This window comes from Callithrix jacchus, chromosome 4 (assembly GCF_049354715.1).
Source record: "Callithrix jacchus isolate 240 chromosome 4, calJac240_pri, whole genome shotgun sequence".
NCBI lineage: Eukaryota > Metazoa > Chordata > Mammalia > Primates > Cebidae > Callithrix > Callithrix jacchus.
Genome location: NC_133505.1, coordinates 152,666,941 through 152,688,810, shown reverse-complemented (window position 1 = coordinate 152,688,810; position 21,870 = coordinate 152,666,941). Strand labels below are relative to the sequence as shown.

The window sequence follows — 21,870 nt, the reverse complement described above, 5'->3', positions numbered from 1 at the left end:
GGAAAATTCTATTTGGCTATTAATAAAAGAAAAAGTATGTAATCCTTAATGATGGAAAATCAAATTACACAGGTGCCATTTTCTGCCAACAAGTAGACACAAATTTTTTAAATGATTATACACCCCAGTGGTGAAAAAGGGCAATGAATGGATACGTTTTATGCATTACCAATGAAAATACAAATTCATATAAGCTTTTCCTAAAAGCAATTCAACAATTTGATGCAGGTTTAACATCTCAAATCCAAAATTTGAAATGTTCCAGTGAGCATTAACTTTGAGCATCACATCAGCACTAAAAGTTTATGATTTTAGAACATTCTAGATTATGGATTTTTGGATTTGGAATTCTCAACTTTTATGTGAAAAAAAGGAAAAGGAAAACTGGACAACATAGATGAAATGAATTGGAATCTTATCAAATGGACATTATAGAACTGCAAAACTACATTATCTGAAATCAAAAACTCATCGAATGGAGACCAGACACAGAAAAAGACAGTGTTTATGAACTCAAGTACAGTAGAGTAGAAAATACCCAATTTGAAGTGGCATAGATAGAAAAAAAAGAGCTAAACAGGGCAAAAGATATTGAGACACAGTTGTTTAATATAGCATACTTATAATTTCATAGAGCTAGTATACTTGTAATTGAAGTTCAAAAGGAAAAGAGAATAGGACAGGAGCTTCAAGAGATAATGGCTGAGATCTAAAACTGATAAAAGACAATATGATAAATGTCTTACAGATTCAAGAAGTTCAGAAACCCTAAGCCTAATATGTAAACAAAAGCAAAAATACTGCCTAGGTATATTATAGTCAAACTCCTGGAGACCAAAAATAATGAAAGATAAAAATTTAGGCTGGGCGCGGTGGCTCAAGCCTGTAATCCCAGCACTTTGGGAGGCCGAGGCGGGTGGATCACGAGGTCAAGAGATCGAGACCATCCTGGTCAAAATGGTGAAACTCCGTCTCTACTAAAGATACAAAAAATTAGCTGAGCATGGTGGCGCATGCCTGTAATCCCAGCTACTCAGGAGGCTGAGGCAGGAGAATTGCCTGAACCCAAGGGCGGAGGTTGCGACGAGCCGAGTTCGCGCCATTGCACTCCAGCCTGGGTAACAAGAGCGAGACTCCATCTCAAAAAAAAAAAATTTAAAAAGTTGAGAGATAAAACACTTAATATTTAGAAAAGAGCACTAATAAAACTGGTGGCTACGTAGAGACTTTTCACCTTTAAAAATGTTTCACTGTTTTGCATAGTTTCTCTCTGTAAGCAGTTGACATTGGAACATCTTCAGAACGCTAAAAAAAAAAAAGTCAACCTAGAATTCTATACTTAAAGAAAATTTCCTTTTTTAAAAAAAGTGAAATAAAGATATTTTCTGACAAACACAAACTGGAATAATTCATTTCCAGTAAACCCACATCACAATAAATTCTAAAGGAACTTCTTTGGACTGAAGGAAAATTTTTTCAGATTGAAGGATGGAACTACAGTAAGGAATGAAGAGCAGAAGCTTAAATATGTACATAAATATGCAAGGATATTGACTTATTTAAAAGTAGCAATGCTGTCTGATGGGTTATATGACAATGTAGAACTAAAATAGATGTTAGTAGCACAAAGGAAGGAGGTAAGCAGAGGTAAACTATTATAAGATTCTTCCAGATAAATGGACAAAAAGTCCATAAGGATATTGAACAATTGAACACTAATGAACAAATATGACCTAATTGACACCACTCAACAACTGCAGAATACATATTTTTTAGGTTTATATGGAACATTTATCAACATAGGCCTTATGCTAATTCAAAAAGCAGCTCTTAAAATTTTTAGAGGATTAAAAGTATGCAAGAGTATGATTTCTGACTGAGGAAGAATTTAAACCAGAAATCCATAACTAGATAAATCCCTAAAAGTTTAGAAATTGACAACATATTTCTGAATAACCCATGAGTCAAAGAAGAAGTCAAAATGGAGATTCAAAAATACTCTGAACTGAGTGAAAGTAAAAATATGTGACAGTGCTTAGAGGAAAATTTATAAATTGTTTAAGTTAAAGATCTACAAATTACCGTGTGTTGGAAAAATTCAGCCCACTACTTTTTTTGTAAGTAAAGTTTTATTGGAACATGGTCACACTCATTCATTTACCTATTGTCTGTGGCTACATTCATGCTACATAGTGGAGTTGACTAGTTACAACACAGACCGTATGTCCCACAAGGCCTAAAATATTTATAATCTCACCATTTATATAAATGTCAGTTGTTTATTGACATATTAGAAAAGAAGAGCTATTGTGAATTATGGTAGATTGTTTACCAAGTGCTACAGCAATGATCTTTCATGTATACATGCCTATAAGCAGTCCCCTTCTATACTGACTCTGGCCTTAGTCAGATAACTTTTGTTTGACCTTCTGACATGCAGAGACCTAAAAAGTCCATGCACTTAGGGGTACTCCCATTCTTGCTGCCCTTTGGAACTCCATGAGACTGTCTGAAAAAAACCTAGTTTACCTTCTTGAGTAGAAGAGCCCCAACTCAGCTCAGCCCTCCATGTAGACCAGATAGCCTACCAACTGCCAGACATTAGCACGAGGCCATTATAGACCATCCGACCCTAGCCAACTCAGCCCATCCCCAAATCACCTATAATATCATGGGAAATGTGTGTTTGTTTTAAGCCACTAAAATTTTGGGTGATTTATTATACGTGAAAAGGGAAACTGGACAACAGATAAAATGAATTGGAATCTATATGGTAGCATCAAATGGACATTATAGAACTGTCCATTATTTATTTATTTTTATAACTAAATCAGTAATTAACAGAGGAAAGAATAATTAAGTTGTTCAGTTGCTTTAAATGTCTGCATAACTTTGTTTCAGTTAGCAGAATAGTTTTTAACCTTTAGAGTTGCTGAATCCATGCACAATTTAGATATTTTTTTATTTACTATTTATAAGCCAAATGATAGAATTTTTTTTTTTTTGAGCCAGAGTCTCACTCCATTGCCAGGCTCCAGGCTGGAGTGCAGTGACGGGATCTTGGCTCACTGCAACCTCCGCCTCCCAGATTCAAGCAATTCTTCTGCCTCAGCCTCCTGAGGAGCTGGGACTACAGGCGTGCACCACCATGCCCAGCTAATTTTTGTATTTTTAGTAGAGACCAGGGTTTCACCATGTTGGCCAGGATGGTCTCAATCTCTTGACCTCATGATCCACCTGCCTTGGCTTCCCAAAGTGCTGGGATTACAGGCGTGAGCCAACGTGCCCAGCCTAAATCATAGAATTTTTAATTGCTTATTTGGTTAGTCAAACCTCAGACAAAAAAATTCAGTGATCTTTTATTCTAATTTATTTTTCTTTGTGTTTTCTTCGATTTTAAAACCTGTCCACTTGGTTGGTGACTTTTTTGAAACTCTTTCAGTTTTTATAATACTAAGGAGATTTCGAAAAGCTATTGTTTTTGATATAATTTCTGGTTATAAAGAGGTCTGAAATCAGTAATATTTCTGTTTCACATTTATTTGCTTTATACGAGTTTAGGAAAAGGATGCTGAGAAGAAGCCTGTATTAATAAGGAGTTACATTATATAAATAAATGCTGACTCTTTCTATATCTATGCTTTTATGCCAAGTAGATATGCAGATTAAGTACAGGTTTTTTCAAAAACAATGAGGAGCTTTTATTTCAAAATTCTAAATTGTATAGTTTTAAGTAATCTGTATGTTTTAATAACAAAATGTAGCCTAAAAATAAAACTTTAAAAATCTAGCTGTCGTAATTTGCTTTTAATTTTGCCTTCTACTGTAATCAAGATATGCTGTTACTATAGTTGAAGCTACAGGTTGAGTGTGCCTTATCTGAAATAGTTAGAACCAGAAGTGTTTCAGATTTCAGACTTCTTCAAATTCTTCTAATTCAAGAATACTTGCATTATAGCCGTTAATCATCCCAAATCTGAAAATCTGTTATCTGAAATTTCAGATTTCAGGTTTTGGATTAGGGATATTCAACCTGTATGATTAAAACTGTTTTTATTTTTTTTGTTCACTCCTTGAATAAATGGTATTTGTATGTCCCAGGAATAGTAATGTTAGGTAATATAGAGATTAATGGATCATCTAAATTGATAAATTATGAAAATTGTAATTGCCAGTATTCACTTCCATGAGTTACAAAACATGTATCAGGTTTTATATGTAAAAATGTAACTAATATATTTTTTAATTCTTTTTTGGATAGTCTCAAGACAAAACATCAGAAGGTATTAATCCAGAACCTTGTCCAATCTGTGCTCGACAGCTGGGAAAACAGGTGAAATTATAATAAACATCACATGCATTTATAAAATAACCTTACAGTTTTCAAAGGCTTCTACATAAAATATTTTTTTCTTTCTCTCATTTTTCTCATCACTAGTTTCTATGAAAGGCAAGTATCACCGTCACTTAAAGGTTAACACCTGAGGTTAGGTGACATTCTTAGGGATAGAGGTCTGAGCAACGTTTTTCTTAAATGGAAAGTGAAAAAATATTTCTAAAATGACCCCATCTCTTTAATTAAAGATAGATAGTTTCAGACATTGTTTCCAGTCACAAGATTGTGTCCAGTTATTTGACTTTGTCAGGTAACATAGTTATTCAATAATTACGTGGCATAACACACATACATTTATTTAAGGTATTACATTAATGTAGAATCATACTTCTTACTTGGCAGTATTCATATCTCATAATACTTTATACTTTAGAGTGCAAATTAATCTCTCCTAGGGAAATTTCCATGTGATTTTGGTAAACCACTGTATTAAGTATATTTCTTATATTCTCACTCATAGGCGGGTGATGAAAAATGAGAACACATGGACACAGGGAGGGGAGTACTAAACACTGGGGTCTATTGGGGGGAAAAGGGGAGGGCCAGCGGCGGGCAGGGGGCTGGGGAGGGATAGCCTGGGGAGAAATGCCAAATGTGGGTGAAGGGGAAAAAGGAAGCAAAACACACTGCCATGTGAGTGTACCTATGCAACTGTCTTGCATGTTCTGCACATGTACTCCCAAATCTAAAATGGAATAAAAAATTTTTTGAAAAAAGTGTATTTCTTTGTGAATATTAGTATACATAATGTCTGTAAACATGGTAGAACCATATTCTCCTCTGGGAGAACTGCAATTTACGAAAATACAAGTTTCTGCTTTCTAAGATAAATATATATATATATATATATATATATATATATCAGAATATTCATTGCTTTTGAAAATTTGAAAGATAAGCCTATTACTTGTGAAGTAGAAATATTCTTGGCTGTTTTATCTATGGAACTGAGAGTTGAAAGGTAAATATATGCATTCTATATTCTGACCAGTAATAATCAAGAAGAAAGTACCTTTTGGTTTCCAAGATTGGTAGAGAAGGTGAGATCATAACACTTCATTTGGTAATGTATCTTAAAGGGGGAGATATTTACATTGGAAACTGAGCAGAATAGTAGTGTACATATGCTGGTGACTTCTGACAAAAGTCAGTGATGAAACTGTGATAAAAGTTGTGATAAAAATGGAAGAAATTATGACATAAACTAGACTCTTGCTTTTAGTTTTGATAAGATTCATGCAACTGGACTGTCTCAGACATTTTATTTCATCTTCAACATTTTCAGTTTTTAAAGTTCTTCCATATACATTTGTTCATTTAAGTCTAGCATAACCTAGGTTTCCTATACTTAACAGACCATATCGGATTTTAATAATAGTAGCAAAACTACTTTTCAAGCTCTGTTCATACCTCACAGTTTATAGTAGCTGTATATTTTTTTCCTTTTTCCCTCCTCAGTTCTCTTCTTCTAATTTATAGCTATTAAATTAGAATCTGTCAGAGATAACATCTATGTACCAGCTGATGCCCCTTGAGGCATCGCCATTTATTTCTTCTGTTTGGGTCAGTCAGCTTCCTATCACTCCTAATGCTCAGGTGCCAGGTATCTCATTGGTTCTTCACCGTTGTACATGTAGGTAGACCTGTCTGGCTGTTTAGTTGGTCCTTTTTGAGCACCTTTTTGAGTCACAAAACTGCTTTCCAATAGAGTAGCCCAGTGGCGCAAGAGGTTCATAAAGTGCAATAGAGTGCCGCTCTGTGTCATACAAAATGCTGATAAAATAGCTCTTCAGTTTCATTAGTCTCAACTCTTGTGGACTCTGGCAGAGGTGCAGCTGGAAAACAGTAGGAATAGTATTAGCTGATAACAGGCAACATAGTGGTTTTAAAACCAAGCTTATATTACTCAATTTTCTCTTTCCTTCATTGTGTCTTGTCCAAAGAGCATCTTAGTTGGTCCTGCAAAGAACCTTGAGTGGGCCAGCCATATACTTTCTTTCCATACATGTCCAAATCCTGAAAACAAACATAGCTTAAGGATTTAGGAGCTTTCACTCAAAACGACACTCAGTTTTTCTTACTGTTTTTACCAGGTGAAAAAGGTTAAATAAACATTTATAAGATGCCATAGCTTTTAGAACTTTCACCTAGACTAAATCTGTTGCTCTTTTACGTCTCTCATTGCCAAAGAGGGCAAAAGTCTCCCTGGTGTGTTTGCAGAGATTCAGAGTGTATTATTTTATTTTTCTCGAAATATGACAAGGGGTTTCTTAAAAATTTCTTTTTGTTTGTATTTTTTTAAAAAAATACCCAAATAAATTTGAAATACTAACTAGCCCATATTATTTTCTATATAAGTGCTTTAATGTGTGAAAATATAAATGTTTTTTAAATTAAGTGGAACATATTGAGTATGATATTACCTCCAAAATAATGTTATTCTGAGTCCCTCTGTTGTATATATTGTTAGAGTGCTGAAGGACTAATTTGCACTTTTCCCAGATACAGAAATGAGAACACCAACTTCCTACAAAGTAATGATGGCTGACTATCATACTCACTTAGGATAAACAGAACTGAAGTCTATGAAAGCTTACTTTGGAATAAAAAACAATTAATTTAAAAGCACAACTTAGCTTTATAACAGAGAATATTAATGTCATGAAATCTTTAGGAAGAAAAATTGTGACTCCCTTCTCCTTTTAATATACTTACAAATTGAAAGGCATCTTTGATAGAATTGAAAGGCATCTTTGATAGCACTAAGGCTTTTTTTTGATAGAATTGAAAGGCATCTTTGATAGCACTAAGGCTTTTTTTTGATAGAATTGAAAGGCATCTTTAATAGTGGTAAAGCTTGTTCTGTGTGTTTTCTTTTTAGTGGGCAGTACTGACCTGTGGTCACTGTTTCTGTAATGAATGCATTTCTATAATTGTTGAACAATACAGCGTGGGATCTCACAGAAGCTCCATTAAGTGTGCAATCTGCCGCCAGACCACATCTCACAAAGAAATATCATATGTCTTCACCTCAGAGAAAGCAAGCCAGGAAGAGGACATCCCTGTGAAGGTAAAGTAGGTCAGGAACACACAGAAGCATAGGTAAGGCAATGTAATAGAAAGCAGTATCTGATTAAGAAACCGTGAATATCACAACAAGCTTGGCACAGTGAATAGGTGGATACCACTGTTGTCCGTAGATATACTGCCTGAAAGCCTCAGCTTAACCATCTAAGTTTTAATTGTGGAAGGAACACAGAACACTTATTCAAACATGGTTAGCAATAGTCATGCACTTTGTGGCTAAAATGTAACATCTTAAAATTCCAGTTTCCTATCATCCTCTATAGTATTTCTATCCACCACAAGTAGATAGAGGTCTGGTTAAATTAGAGACTTATTTAAAGAAAGAGTTTTCCTCATTCTTTTGTTCAACCCTGCATATAAGGGGAAAGATGTGTCTAAGTAAACAGAAGGAAAAAGTAAATTGGTTAATGAAGACAGTTACAAGAATTTAAATAGCATGGATTGATATTTCAGGGTGCAGCCAAATTTTGGTGTTATTTTCCTAATTTTTTTCCATGCTTCATTCAGAATTTTTAAAAAATTACTATAATTTGTTATCCAGACCAGATCTGTAATTGGATTCACTGCTTAAGGGGTATTTAGTACAAAGTGGAGGCTATTTTGTTCTTTCTTTTCCTTAAATAGGCTTTTTAAATATTTTTTTCTAACCAAACTTGAACAAAGGACACATCAGTATCTAAATGTAGTAGCAAATATGGGCTTTAAGGAAGGAGTTAGAGGATGAGAATGGAGAATGATGGGGTTGACTCTTAAGCAATATAAAGTGTTCTTTATTCCTTCTTCTTCTGAGTTTTTGATACTCTCTTTTCACTTTTAAGTAATGCGTTTTATAAGTAGAATCAGCTACAAGTTGAAATTCACTACCAGTAGTTAGGTGTTAGGGTGCCCTCCTCCCAAGAAAACTGTAGTTGAATTAAAGAACTTTTAATTGCTTTTTTTTTCACTGTTATTTGAGTAAAACCTAAAAATGTCAGTCCTATTGCTCTCTAGTCTGTCGAGATAAACAGAATCCCACAGTTAGAATAAGCATTCATCCATCCATTCATTCCATGCAAGTATGTGCTAGCACACAGGCAAGGCCTCGTAGTTGCAGCATACACTCATAAATAAAATAGATATGGTTATTCCTCTTGTGGGAATTGGTGAAGGAGTTTGAGTTGGGGAAAGATGCACAGATGCTAACAAGTAATTAATGTGTTATAATTGTGATAAGCACTACAAAAGAAGACAGCTAGAGGCATCACGCTACCTGATTTCAAACTATACTAGAAGGCTACAGTAACCAAAATAGCATGGTACTGGTAGATTGAATTAAAGATTGAATCAAGTGGGGAGGGCTGGAAAATGAGAAGGAGCAACTAGGGCCAGGCAATCCAGGGGAGTATGCTGGCAACAGAGGCCACAGGGAAGCTCTGCTTTGGTAAGGAGGTAGTAGTGCTAATTGTGGATCAACTACAGTGTGAACTAATTGTCTAATGAAGTCACTGATGACTTCAGAAGGAGTTCTTTTAATACAAATATAGAGGCAGAAAGCAGGTTGGGAGGGATTGAGGGATGAGCAGGAAGTCAACAAATAGAAAAAAATGCCCAATTGTTTCTTAAATTCACTTCATTTAGAAAGGCTGCTGAGAGACCACTATGCGTAGAAGATAGCTAGATTCTAATTAAAGCAGGGAAGTGAAGAGCAGTATTTCCACAAGAGTAGAAAATATTAAATAGAAACAGAATTATAACCAGAAGATATGAGTACAGAAAGACATCACTTTGTTATTTTCTTTTGTTTAAGACAAAAGATTCTTGCACTTGTTTAATCTCTAGTGAAAAAGGATAGACTGAAGATATAGGAGAAAGGATAATTCTCAATGCAAGTTTCTTGAAAAGAAGGAAAATGCTGATGTATAGAGAAAAAGTAGAGAGGTCTCATTGAAGTCAAATAACAGGTATAAATTGGGCTGTTGAGCACAAAAGATAAGCATAGGTGTTCCCTGAGTATGGGAGATCATAGTCATTCTGGGGAGGTCAGGTATGCCAGATATGACTGTAGAAGTAAGTGACTCAAGTGAGGCAGAGAAGAAAAGAGGTTAGAAGATGAAACAGTGAGACCTGCATTTTGGATGGTTGTCCATGCAGACAGTGTGTAATATCTAGAGTTGAGTTATAGAGTAATTTAGGCACCAAAGTTCTTTAGTGAATGTAAGGTGGGGTTCAGTAAATGATAGGAAAGGGTAGAGTTGGGATAACTGGGCCTCAAAAGAATAGAAGTTGTTACACAAATGAGAAATAATGATCTGAAACTTGTATTTGTGTCAAATGCAAGGAGTGAGAGAATAAACATCATTCAGAAGGGCTGCTGAGAGACCAGTGTGCTTAGAGGATAGTCAGATTCTAATTAAAGCAGGGAAGTGAAGAGTAGTATTTCCACAAAAGGTAGAAAATATGAAACAATTGTTGATCGTAATAAAGTATGAGTTCCCGGGGACACCAGTGAAAGGTCCAGGAGTGAAAGGAAAAGAATCAGAGGGTGAACAAGTAGGAAGGAAGTCCAGGACAGTATGGGAGTAACAGAATGGGCAAGGATAGGTAATGAGAACATCATGACCTAAGGATCATCTAGTCCTATTCCCTATCAGTGAATCCCTGGATACGTTTTACAGTCAGCACTGTGTATCTGGATTCAGCCAACCACGGATCACAAACATTTGGAAAAAGAAAAATTCCGTGAAGTTCTAAAGAGTAGAACTTGAATTTGCAGCATGCCAAGTCTATGTTGAATCCACACAAATGAAATGATGTGTAGGGATTATATGAGGTAATCTAGAGATGATTTAAAGTATACAGGAGGCTATGTATATGTTACATGCAAATACGACATTTTATATAAGGGCCTTGAGCATCCTGGGATCTTGGTGTCCACAGGGATTTTTGAACAGTCAGTCCCTCGCAGATACTAGGGGAGGACTGTATTTTTAAAGCAAATGCTAAAGAGTTACTGAATGAAGAGGTAGGTGACCTATGGTACAGCCTTGAGGCATTTCATTTGACAGTTATTCTTTGTCCTGCCTGCAACACAAAAAACTACTCTCCTTCCCAGTCCCTCTCTCCCCATTTCTTTCCCACTCCTATAGTTTCCCCTTTCCTTCCCATAAAAATAGGCTTTCTTAGCCTTCCTCTGGCCACAGGCATCTCAAGGGCCACAGATGGCTTTTGTGTCTAAGAAGAGGTGGCTTACCCTTAGGTGAAAGCATGCATCGCAGTACAAGGAACTGTCAGAAGGAAGAAGTGCTGTGTCAGGTTTTGTGCAGAGATTGAGGAAGCGATTGCTCTAGCTACCAGTCAACAGCACAGTCTATGAAACAGTCATTGAGCCAATCACACCCAAACACCTGTTCATTTTATGGCAGCTTTCCTAGACACCCAGGATAGAGATTGGCACAGTTACATGTGCTGTGCTGTTGGAGCAAAGATATCAGTGTATAAATACTGTTTATGATGCTCTCACTTCTCCCTGTGGTTCATGGGTATTGATTAACACATGAATTAACTGAAACATCTTTTTAAAAATTAAGATTATAGAATTTAGTAAAGATAATTTCCCTTTTGTCAAAGATGCATATGTAATTACATTTCCTTTTCTTGAACATAAGACTGAATATTGTACCATTGTGCAAGCAAGTTTTAATCCCTCTTTGACTTCCTCACATTGCTTCATGCCACGTTTAGGTTGGCTCTTCACTACTTTTTCTGTTACCATTTGTGTCTGTCACATTTGCCTTGTGCTTCCTGTCCCCTCTTCTTACTTCTGTCACATTTCTGCCCTGCTGTCTATCACTTCCTCCTTGAAACATCTGCTTATTGTATGCTGAGACTTCATACCTCTCTTGTGCCTCTTTGAAACTTCCATGTAAATGATCATATTGCCTATTTTGGATTTGTATGTAAATAAACATGGCTCAGTGTAAATAGTTAAGGCATTATTTTCAAATTTTAGACCTATTAGTTCCAATTATTCCTAAACTTAGTTTTTTTCTTTTTATTATTGTTGATATCAAATCCCTGATCTTTAATAAATAATACTGAGAAGTAATTTTTTATTTAATTGAAATGTTTATATTTTCTGAAATATAAAATTTATTTCTGAAATGGTTATTTCACTGTATTTATGTCAAGATTCTCAGTCATAGCAAACAATATATCATATATAATGCTTAATCATATAGCTGTTCTGTGGATAAAAGATATTTGGAAAACATACAACTACTATTTAACAGTAGTAGACATTTTTTAAGTGGTATTTCTTGGAAATAAGAGATTTTACAATGTAAGGAATGCTGTTGATTGACCATAGATATAAAATGAATATTGGGATTACAAACGTCCTGTTCAGTGGATGTACCTAAGTTGAAGACCATGTCTTCCCTAGCAACAGTGTGACAGTATTCCTAAATGACCTTTGGAACCTACTGGGCAGCTCACAAAGTAAACAAAATTCCCCTTGCAAGTTCTGACAACTGCCAGGCATTTTGGATAGTAAAATTGGCCTCCTGGCAGAACATATGGCCCACGTGTCTTGTTCACTGTGTCTTAGGTTTGGCTAGGTTTCATACAAAGCACTTTTGCCAGTGGAGACCCTGACCCTATAATGAACTAGAGTCTTAGATAATAAGAAATTTCTTTCCAGAAGAAAATAGATATAGCCACTACATAGATAAAGTGACAGCAATATAGTACCCTTCCCACACACCACATGCTACACAATTGCTTCTCTTGTCAAACTTGTAAGTATGTGACCATCAACTGGCCTGCTTTTTAATATAAATATTTTTGCTAAGGCTCTACCCCCATAAATTTTGACTCATTAGACCTGGGATGTGGTCCAGAAATCGGCATTTTTATCAAGCAAATACATAGCCTTTTTGTAGACAAAAAAAACTGTACATCTCTACATTCCAATTCCCAGAGAAGCCTAACCATACTATGTATAGAATTCTACTATGTGTAGAATCCTGTTCTGTTTTTTTTTAAATTTGAGTTTTTGTTCAGTTAATTTAATTTGTGACATCTGTCTCACACTTTAAAATATAATTAAACATCTGAGTGGAAAAAAGCTAGGAAATTCTGAGTTTAAAATAGTAATAAAATAATTTGGTAAATATAATCCAGAAATGATTATATTTAAATATATTTAAATATTCTCATATAAGATATAAGTTTATATAACATGAACATTAACTGGTAAATTTGGAATGCAGTTGTATATTTTTATTAAAATATGTCCTGACTAAATATAATTGCAAAAAAAAAAAAAAAACAAAAAACCTCTGTTTCTGTTCACTGGCCAAGTTAATAGTTGTAATTCTGAACTGTTAGCCTCATGTTAAAGTTAGCCATAGCCTGCAATAAATTGAAAACACAGTAGAGACTTCTAAGATATAAAATAAAAGTTATCTTTATGAAAAGCTTGATCAATTGTGGAGTGTAAACTCCATTAAAAGTTAGAGGACTTGTTTATGAGATAGGCACTTTGTTTTTTATTCACTATTTCATATGAGGCATTTGGAGCAATACCTAGCATTTAATAGGCACCCAGTAAGTATTTGACTGCTGAATGCATGGATGGATAACAAATGAGTAGTCTGTATACCTAGTAACCCTAAGAACCGTTAGATCCAAATAAAAATTTTAACTTTCTTTTCACTGTTAACTTACATCTTTGAAATAATTATGCAAAGTGTTTAAAAGAACAGGATAATTTTTTTTGTGGCTTAGTACACTTGTAAGATTTTCCACAACCTAGCCATAATTTCCTTTGAGCTTTATTCACATATCATGTGAATGCTTGAAGAACTCAGTACTTGCCCTAGACATATGCTTGAAAAGTATTTCCCCCTGGTAGCTCCAATGATACAAGCTTCATAACTGCCCTGAATTGTATCTGTCGCTACCAGTGTGGGTTTTTAGCATGGTCAACAGGTGCAGACAGAAATAAAACAATGTTAACTGATCTTACTCAGCTGAGCCTACTATGGACAACACAGACACATTGAAGGAGTTAGCTGTATTTCCAAAAAGAAGAGTCCAGAGTAAAAATAACATAAGTCAGAAAATTCCAAAATAGGAAATAACTTGTGACTAACAGTCCTCTCAATGTAAAACTTTTTTGGAAGTGTTTCATATATATTTGTGTGTGTGTTTCATTTGCATGAATATATATATTAATATATAACATATAAAATCCCTAAAGATATAGCCTGCCTGTTGATATAGTCTCCAAAGATGAATGTTCTCTCTTTTGTGTGATTAAAAAAACAAGACTGAGTGTATTCATCATCTCCATTGTATTGACTTTTCTCTGATGTTCTTGAGGAGTCAGTAGCCACTTTAGCTCTTAATTTTACAAATGGAGCTAAGCATGACCATGGGAATCCACAGGTCCTGCACAGAAAAGGGTAGTAGAAAGATGTGGACAGATTAGATAAACAGAAAAAGTAGAAAACGGCTAAGGAAAAGGAACTAGATTGGTGACAAAGGGATATATTGAGTAACAAGCTCTTAATTCAAGGTGATAAATTGCCAAGTCCTGTTTCAAATTGTGCTCCGGTATTCACTTTATATAGAGTCATTGAAAAGAAATACAATGCAACAATATCTTCCGAGTCACAGAGCATTGTTTTTCTTTTGTATGTGTAAATCAAGTGCAAGTGGCCCTCTGCTGCTGCAGCAGAGAGCTCATATATGTTTTCCTTTCTTTCCTTTCTCCCCTAAGTAAGGAATCTCAGTAGATAGGAGGTGGACATGAATCAAAATAGAGTAAAGCCAAGCTACGGTGTATCTTTCTACACTAATACTCAGATTTTTACTATTAATATTGCTCCCTCTTTTATCCCCAATAATAAGTCTTCAGTGCATGAAAAGCCCTTTCCCACTCCGAAATTACATTGGTAAAGTAGTTCATCTCATTCTGGAGGGGAGAGGATTAAAATCTAGATCAGATGCTACTTGGTTGCTTTATTAGAATAATTTTTTTCAGTCTGCTGAATATATGTCAAAGATATAAAACTGAGTTTTCTGTCATTTTAACACATTTAACAACCTGTAATTCAAAGTTTAGGTTCTCCACATTTTACAGCAGGAGACTGCCACTATAGAACACCTTATTTCAATCAGATTTAACTCTGATAAAAATAAGTTAGTGGCACCTATTAGAGTAGATAAGTAGCTACATGACATTTCTGATCTTGAGTCGTATTACAAAGTGACTTCCAGGCCAAACTTCACTAGAAATATTCTTTAGTGGCCTTTGGTGCTAGTGGGTCTCTACTGTTTTTTCAGTGTGTTGACATCCTACCCCAAATTCTGGAGCTTTCAATTTTGTACTTTATTTTTCAGAAAATGAAAGACTTCACTTTACTTCACTTCTTTATTTTTAAATATTTTAATTCTTCTGGCTTCTGACTTTGTGCCTTGAGTAGAAAAACAGGAGCGATAATAGCCTTGAACTGACTGTGATGAGACTTTGTATGTGTCTCATCTCAGTTCTCAAGTTGACCTTAGAGAGAATTTGTGCCTTGGAGAGAAGAATGGCAAATACAGAGGTAGTGAAGGTAAAGGACAGAAGCTGTGTCATTACTCCAAAACTGGGCCTTGGTCATTAATGTTTCAGACATGAAGAAAAACCTAGCATTAAGCACAAAGTTAGGATTAGGGTGTGTGTTGAAGAGTCTAAGGAGAAAGGATGGGAGTAAGAAAAGGGACAGTAATGTCAGAAGAGGACGGAGGTGCTTATAATTAAGTACAACTTTATCAATCTAATATATTAAGAGATTGTCTAGCAGTTTTGTGGGATTTCTATTCCCATGCACACTCTTTCCTAATGCATATTATTCCAGCTTAACTTTGCCATCTGTTCACCACTGTAACTAAATAATGAGTTTGGCTGAGGCTACCAGCTTACCTGTCTTGAGAATGTTCATACTGTGTTAAGAGCTTACACAAGAATAGGTTGGTATCCGCGGTTGCTTTTCTTATTTTTTGCTTTTTCCCAAGCAGCCTTGCCTATATGTAACCCATCCCCTTTTTCCTGTTTTAATCTTATGTTTTATTTAACAAAGTTAAAAAAAAGTTGCTTTCTGTAGCAACCACATTGAATAGTCTTCTCAGAAGCTGACAGATTTGAAGCCAAGTTTATTTACATATATGAGATAGAAGAAACATGAAAAAGAGCAGTAGAATGTATATAGTGCTCATTAAGGCAGTATAAAGCATTCATTTTAGTTGCTTTTAGGCCAAACCAGCAGATAAACCATTCTTATATATTTTTCTTCATATTCTGTAACATGTGTTAGAGTGTATGTTTTTGGGGAAAAGGGAATGTATTTTTTCACCTTTGTTTATCCAGTTCCTAATATAGTTCTTCGTTAACTGTCAAATGAAAAATTTGTATATACTTATGGTCGTGTGCAACATGATGTTTTAATATATGTGGATATTGTGGCAGGATTTAATCAAGCTAATGAACATATTCATTACTTCATATACTTAACAGTTTTTGTGATTAGAACATTTAAAATCTGCCTTCTTAGCAGTTTTCAAGTATAGTTGGCCCCACATATGTGCAGATTCTGCATCAACAGGTTCAGTGAACCACAGATAAATAATACTCAAGAAAAATTCAGCAACAATAAAAAATCACAATACAACATATGTAAAAAACACAAGTTCTTAAAAGGCACTATAGTAATTATTTACATAAAATTCATATATTAAGTATAATAAGTAATATAGAGGTGATTTAAAGTATACAGAAGGATGTATGTACGCTATATGTAAAAACTGCCATTTTTTGTAAGGCACTTAGCATCTGAGATTTTGATATCCATTGGGGGTCCTAGATCTAATCCCCCATGGATACCAAGGGACAACTGTATATAATACATTATTATATAGTATAGTCACCATGCTGTACAATAGATCTTTAGATCTATTCCTTCTGTCTAACGAAAACTTTGTACCATTTAACCCATCCCCTTCCCTCCACAAACTTCAGCCTCTGGTAACCACCATTCTACTCTCTGCTTCTAAGAGTTCAGTGTTTTTAGATACCACATATAAGTGAGATGATGCTGTTTCTGTCTTTTCTGTGCCTGCTTTATTTCAGTTAGTATAGTGTCTTTCTGGTACATTGATGTTGTCTCACCTGACAGGATTTACTATCAGGAAAAACATATTCCATTGTGTATATATACTGTGTTTTAAAATGTATTCATCAGTTGATGGACACTTCCATGTCTTGGCTACTGTGAATAATGCTGAAATTAACTTGAGAATGAAGATATCTCTTCCACATGCTGATTTAATTTCCTGTGGATATATACCCAGAAATGGAATTACTGGATCACGTGGTAGTTCTATTTTTAATGTGTTGAGGAACCTCTTTACTATTTTGCAAAATGGCTCTGCTAATTTGGATTCCCACCAATAGTGTTCAAGGGTTTCCTTTTCTCCACCTTCTCACCAACACTTACATCTTGCCATTTTTATGATAGTCATTCTAATGGGAATGAGGTGGTATCTCAGTGTGGTTTTAATTTGTATTTTCCTGATGATTAGTGTTTTTGAGCACCTTTTCCTATACCTGTTAACTATTTGAGTAATATCTTTTCAGGTCCTTTGCCCATTTTTTTCCTCAGGTTTTTTTATTGCTGTTGAGTTGTTTGAGTTTCTTGTATATTTTGGATAATAACTCCTTATCACATGTGTGGATTGCAGATAGTTTCTTTTTTGTTGTAGATTGTCTATGTTGATTATTAACTTTGCTTTGCAAAAGCTTGTTACTTTAATGCAAGCCTATTTATCTTTTTGCTTTTGTTGCCAGTGTTTTTTTAGGTCATATCCAAAAAGTCTTTACCAAGACCATTGTCAAGTAGTAGTTTTGTAATTTCAGGTCTTATATTTAAATCTTTAATCCATTTTGAGTTAAGTTTTATATGGTGTGAGGTAAAGGTCCAGTTTTATTCTTCTCTATGTGGATAATCAGGATTTTTTAGCACAGTTTATTGAAGAGAGTGTTTTTCCCTTATTGTGTGATCTTCTTATCTTTGTTAAAGGTTGGTTGACTACGTATGTCTGGGTTTACTTCTGGGCTCTCTCTCCTGTTTCATTGGTCTATGTGTCTGTTTTTATGTCAGTAGCATAAAAACAGTTTTGATTACTGTAGTTTTATAATGTGTTTTAGAATCAGGGAGTGTGATATGTTTAGCTTTGTGCTCAAGTTTGCTTTGGTTATCCAAGGTCTTTTGTGGTTCCATGTGAATTTTAGGATTGTTTTTTCTGTTTTTCTTTGTCTGTTTTATGTTGCCATAACAGAATACTTGAGACTGGGTAATTTATAAAGAAATGGAGTTATGGCCAGATGCAGTGACTCCTGCCTACAATCTCAGTGACTTGGGAGGCCAAAGTGGGAGTATCACTTGAGGCTATGAGTTCAAGACCAGCCTGGGCAACATAGTGAAACTGTGTCTCTACCAAAAAAAAAAAAATTAAAAATTAGCCAGACATGGTGGTGCACACTTGTAGTCCCGGTGGTGCACACTTGTAGTCCCAGCTACTTGAGAGACTAAGGAGGGAGGATCACTTGAGCCCAGCAATTAAGGGTTGCTGTGAGCTGTGATTACACTACTGCATTCCAAGCAGGGCAACAGCAGAGCCTATCTCAAAAAGAGAAAGAAAAGAGGATTACATAACTCCTTGTTCTGTAGGCAGGGAAGTTCAAGAGGATGGCCCTTTAGGTGACGACTTCCTTGCTGCATAATAATGTAGCAGAGGTCATAGGGGTAGCAGACAGATACAAAAAGAGTGGAACAAACAGGAGGAGGAAATTTACATTATAACAACCTGCCCTCACAGGAGCTCATCCATTCTTGGACGAGAGAATTTACTCACTACCAAGAGAGTAGCACCATTCATGAAGGATCCACCTCCATGACTCAAAACACCTGCCACTAGGCCCTACCGCCCAACACCACCATACTGAGTATCAAATTTCAGCATGAATATCACTGAGGACAAACTCAAATCATAGTACTATTTATATAAAAAATGTCATTGGAATTTCAATAGGGATTGCATTGAACCTGTAGATCATGTTGGTTAATAGTTAACAATATTAATTTTTTCAGTCCATGAATATGTGATGTCTTTCCATTTATTTGTGTTCTAATTTTTTTATTAATGTTTCATAATTTTTAGTGTACAGATCTCTTGCCTTGATTAAATTTCTTCATAAGCATTTTTTTAATGGTATTATAAATGGGAATTTTTTTCTTGATGTCCTTTTTGGATGATTCATTGTTAGTATAGAAATGCTACTGGTTTTTGTGTTTCTTTTGTATCCTGAAACTGCTAAATTTGTTTATATTAACAGGTTTTTAGTGGAATCTTTAGAATTTTCTCTATATAAGATCATGTCATCTGCAAACATTTTAACTTCCTCCTTTACAATTTGAATGCCTTTTATTTCTTTTTCTTTCCTAATTGCTCTAGCTAAGACTTCCAATACTATGTTTAATAGCAGTGGCAAGAGTAGGCATTCGTGTTTTGCTGATCTTAGAGGAAAAGCTTTCAACTTTTCACCATTGAGTATGATGCTAGCTGGTAGGCTTGTAATTTAATGGCTTTATTGTGTTGAGGTACATTCCTTCTATGCCTAAGTTGTTGAGAATTTTTAATATTGAAGTATGAATTTTATCAGATATTTTTCTGTGTATACTGAAAAGATCATTTTTTTCCTTCATTCTGTTAATGTGCTGTATCACATTTATTGGTTTGCATATGTTAGACCATCCTTGTGTGCCAGAGATAAACCCCTGTTGATCATGGTGAGTGGTCCCTTTTAATGTGTTGTGGAATTTAGCTTTCTAATATTTTGTTGAGGATTTCTCCATGTTTTCATCTGAGATACTGGCCTGTAATTTTCTGTTTTTATAGTGTTCTTGTCTGACTTTGATATCAGAGTAATCCTGGTCTTGTAAAGGGAATTAAGAATATTCTCTCTCCAGTTTATGTTTGAGAAGGATTGGTATTAGTTCTTCTTTAAATAATTGTTAGACTTTACCAGTGAACCCACCAGGACCTATGCTTTTCTTTGATGGGAGACTTTATTACTGACTCAGTCTCCTTAATACATACTGGTCTGTTCAGATTTTCTATTTCTTTGTGATTCAGTCTTGGTAGATTGTCTGTTTCTGGGAATTAGCCATTTCTTTTAGATTGTGTGATTTGTTGACATATAGCTGTTCACAAGTTTCTTATGATTCTCTGTATTTCTGTGGTATCAGTTGTAATGTGTCCTCTTTCATTTATAATTTTTAAAATTTCACTCTTATTTTTGCTTAGTCTACTTAAAGGACTGTCCATTGCGTTTATGTTTTCAGATAACCAACTAAGAATTTCATTGCTCTTTTCTGTATTTTTTATTTCTGATCTCTATTTCATTTATTTCTGCTCTGATTTTTTATTCTAGCCATTCTTCTGCTGACTTTCAGCATACTTTGCTCTTCTTTTTCTAGTTCCTTGTGGTGCAATATTAGGTTATTTGGAACATTTCTTCTTCTTTTATATAGGTGTTTATTTCTATAAGCTTTATTATTAGAAGTGCTTTTGCTGAATTTCCATAAGTTTTGTTATGTTGTATTATTATTTTCATTTGTCTCAAGATATTTTTAATTTTTCCTTTTAATTTCTTTATTGACCCTTAGAATGTTCAAGAGTATATTATTTAATTTGTACATTTTTGTTATTTTTCCAAAATTCGTCCTATTATGGATTTCTAGTTTCATTCCATTGTCAGAAAAGATACTTGATGTAATTTCAGTCTTGACTTTGTTTTTAAGACTTGTTTTGTAGCCTAACTTGTTCTGCTAGGAAGTAGGAAGTGACTAGACTGAAACGAAGTGGTTCAGAACTGTAGCATTTGGAAGGCATCATTGAGCACTACCACTGAACTGGCCAGTCTTTGATAAAAATGAATGCTCTGCTCTTTTCCTACATAGAGTTACCACTACATTGCTAGGAATGTTGATTACAAAAGATTTATTCTATTTTCTTTTGAACTTTTAGTAAGAAGCAGATTAATCGTTGGAAGGATTCATAGTTATCCTGGTATTTCACTTGAAATGTTTTTAAAAGAAAGACTTTGCAAGGAACATGGATGTTTTTGTCTAAATTCTGAAATGATCACCTGTACACTAATTTTCTATTTTCTCTTGGCTCCTGAGATTATTGTTAGACTGATATAGGTCCTTTGTAGTACATTTTTAACTTTGTAATACATTTTTAACCTTGTGAGTATAATTGAAAGTCGGCCGGGCACGGTGGCTCACGCCTGTAATCCCAGCATTTTGGGAGGCCGAGGCGGGTGGATCGCGAGGTCAAGTGATCGAGACCATCCTGGTCAACATGGTGAAACCCCGTCTCTACTAAAAAATACAAAAATTAGCTGGGCATGGTGGCGCGTGCCTGTAATCCCAGCTACTCAGGAGGCTGAGGCAGGAGAATTGCCTGAACCCAGGAGGCGGAGGTTGTGGTGAGCCGAGATGGCGCCATTGCACTCCAGCCTGGGTAACAAGAGCAAAACTCCGTCTGAAAAAAAAAAATAAATAAAGTCTACATATCCAGAGAAAATAACTGTAGAATCAGGATTTTAACATGAGGATTTTAAAACTTTTTCTATTCCATTCTGCTGACTTAAAATTAGTATAGCTTTCTTGTTTTGTTTCTATTTTTACCTTTGAATGTTTCTTCATGTAAAAGTGTGTGTTGAGAGGATTGAGGGACAGGGTTTATCCTGCTGTAGAAATATTTTTCCTTCTTTTTGGTTAAATCTGCCTTCCCTTGTGGTATAATCTAGGTCATTTTAATGCTCATATTTAATATCTCAGAAAGATAATAAGTTATTGAGTGTTTACTCCTTGCCAGATGTTGGGCTAAATACTCGTATACATTTTCTCGTTTAATCATCATAGCCACCTTGGGAAAAAGATATAATTATCATTCAGCCCTGTTTGACAGATTAGGAGACAAAGGGTTAGAAACTATAACTAGTGAGTTGCAGAAATATGAGTTGAACTTAGATTTGTCTTATTCAAAATCCCACAACCTTAATCTGTCTGTCATACCATCTCTGAGAGCACTCCAGGAGGAAATCTTTCTCATTGAGGGCTACAAAAATACTTGCTCTGTTTTCCTCATTTTCTTATTTCTCCATTTTAAAAATCATTTTCTCACTTTTATTCTCATCTGATAGAAAAGGTTATGGAAGATACAAAAAACATAGTTTTAAGTGTTTAGCCTTGTATGAATCTGCCTCATTCTAACTGGGCATCATTTGTACC

General features: G+C 35.0%; 1 protein-coding gene across 6 annotated transcripts in view; it reads left to right on the top strand.

Annotated features, from left to right (window-relative positions):
* SHPRH (SNF2 histone linker PHD RING helicase) overlaps positions 1 to 21,870 on the top strand; it is an 84,319-nt gene that overhangs the window by 51,729 nt on the left and 10,720 nt on the right. For 4 of the 6 annotated variants that reach the window (XR_004742130.3, XR_013534610.1, XM_035296919.3 and 1 more), the window contains exons 24-25: positions 4,262 to 4,333; positions 7,278 to 7,466. Coding sequence is in view for 4 of the 6 variants with exons in the window: in XM_035296919.3 (XP_035152810.1) it covers positions 4,262 to 4,333; positions 7,278 to 7,466 (261 nt within the window). In the remaining 2 variants the exon portion in view is untranslated. The remainder of the gene's footprint in view (positions 1 to 4,261; positions 4,334 to 7,277; positions 7,467 to 21,870) is intronic. The other 2 variants (XM_035296922.3, XM_078370253.1) reach the window with 1 other exon arrangement.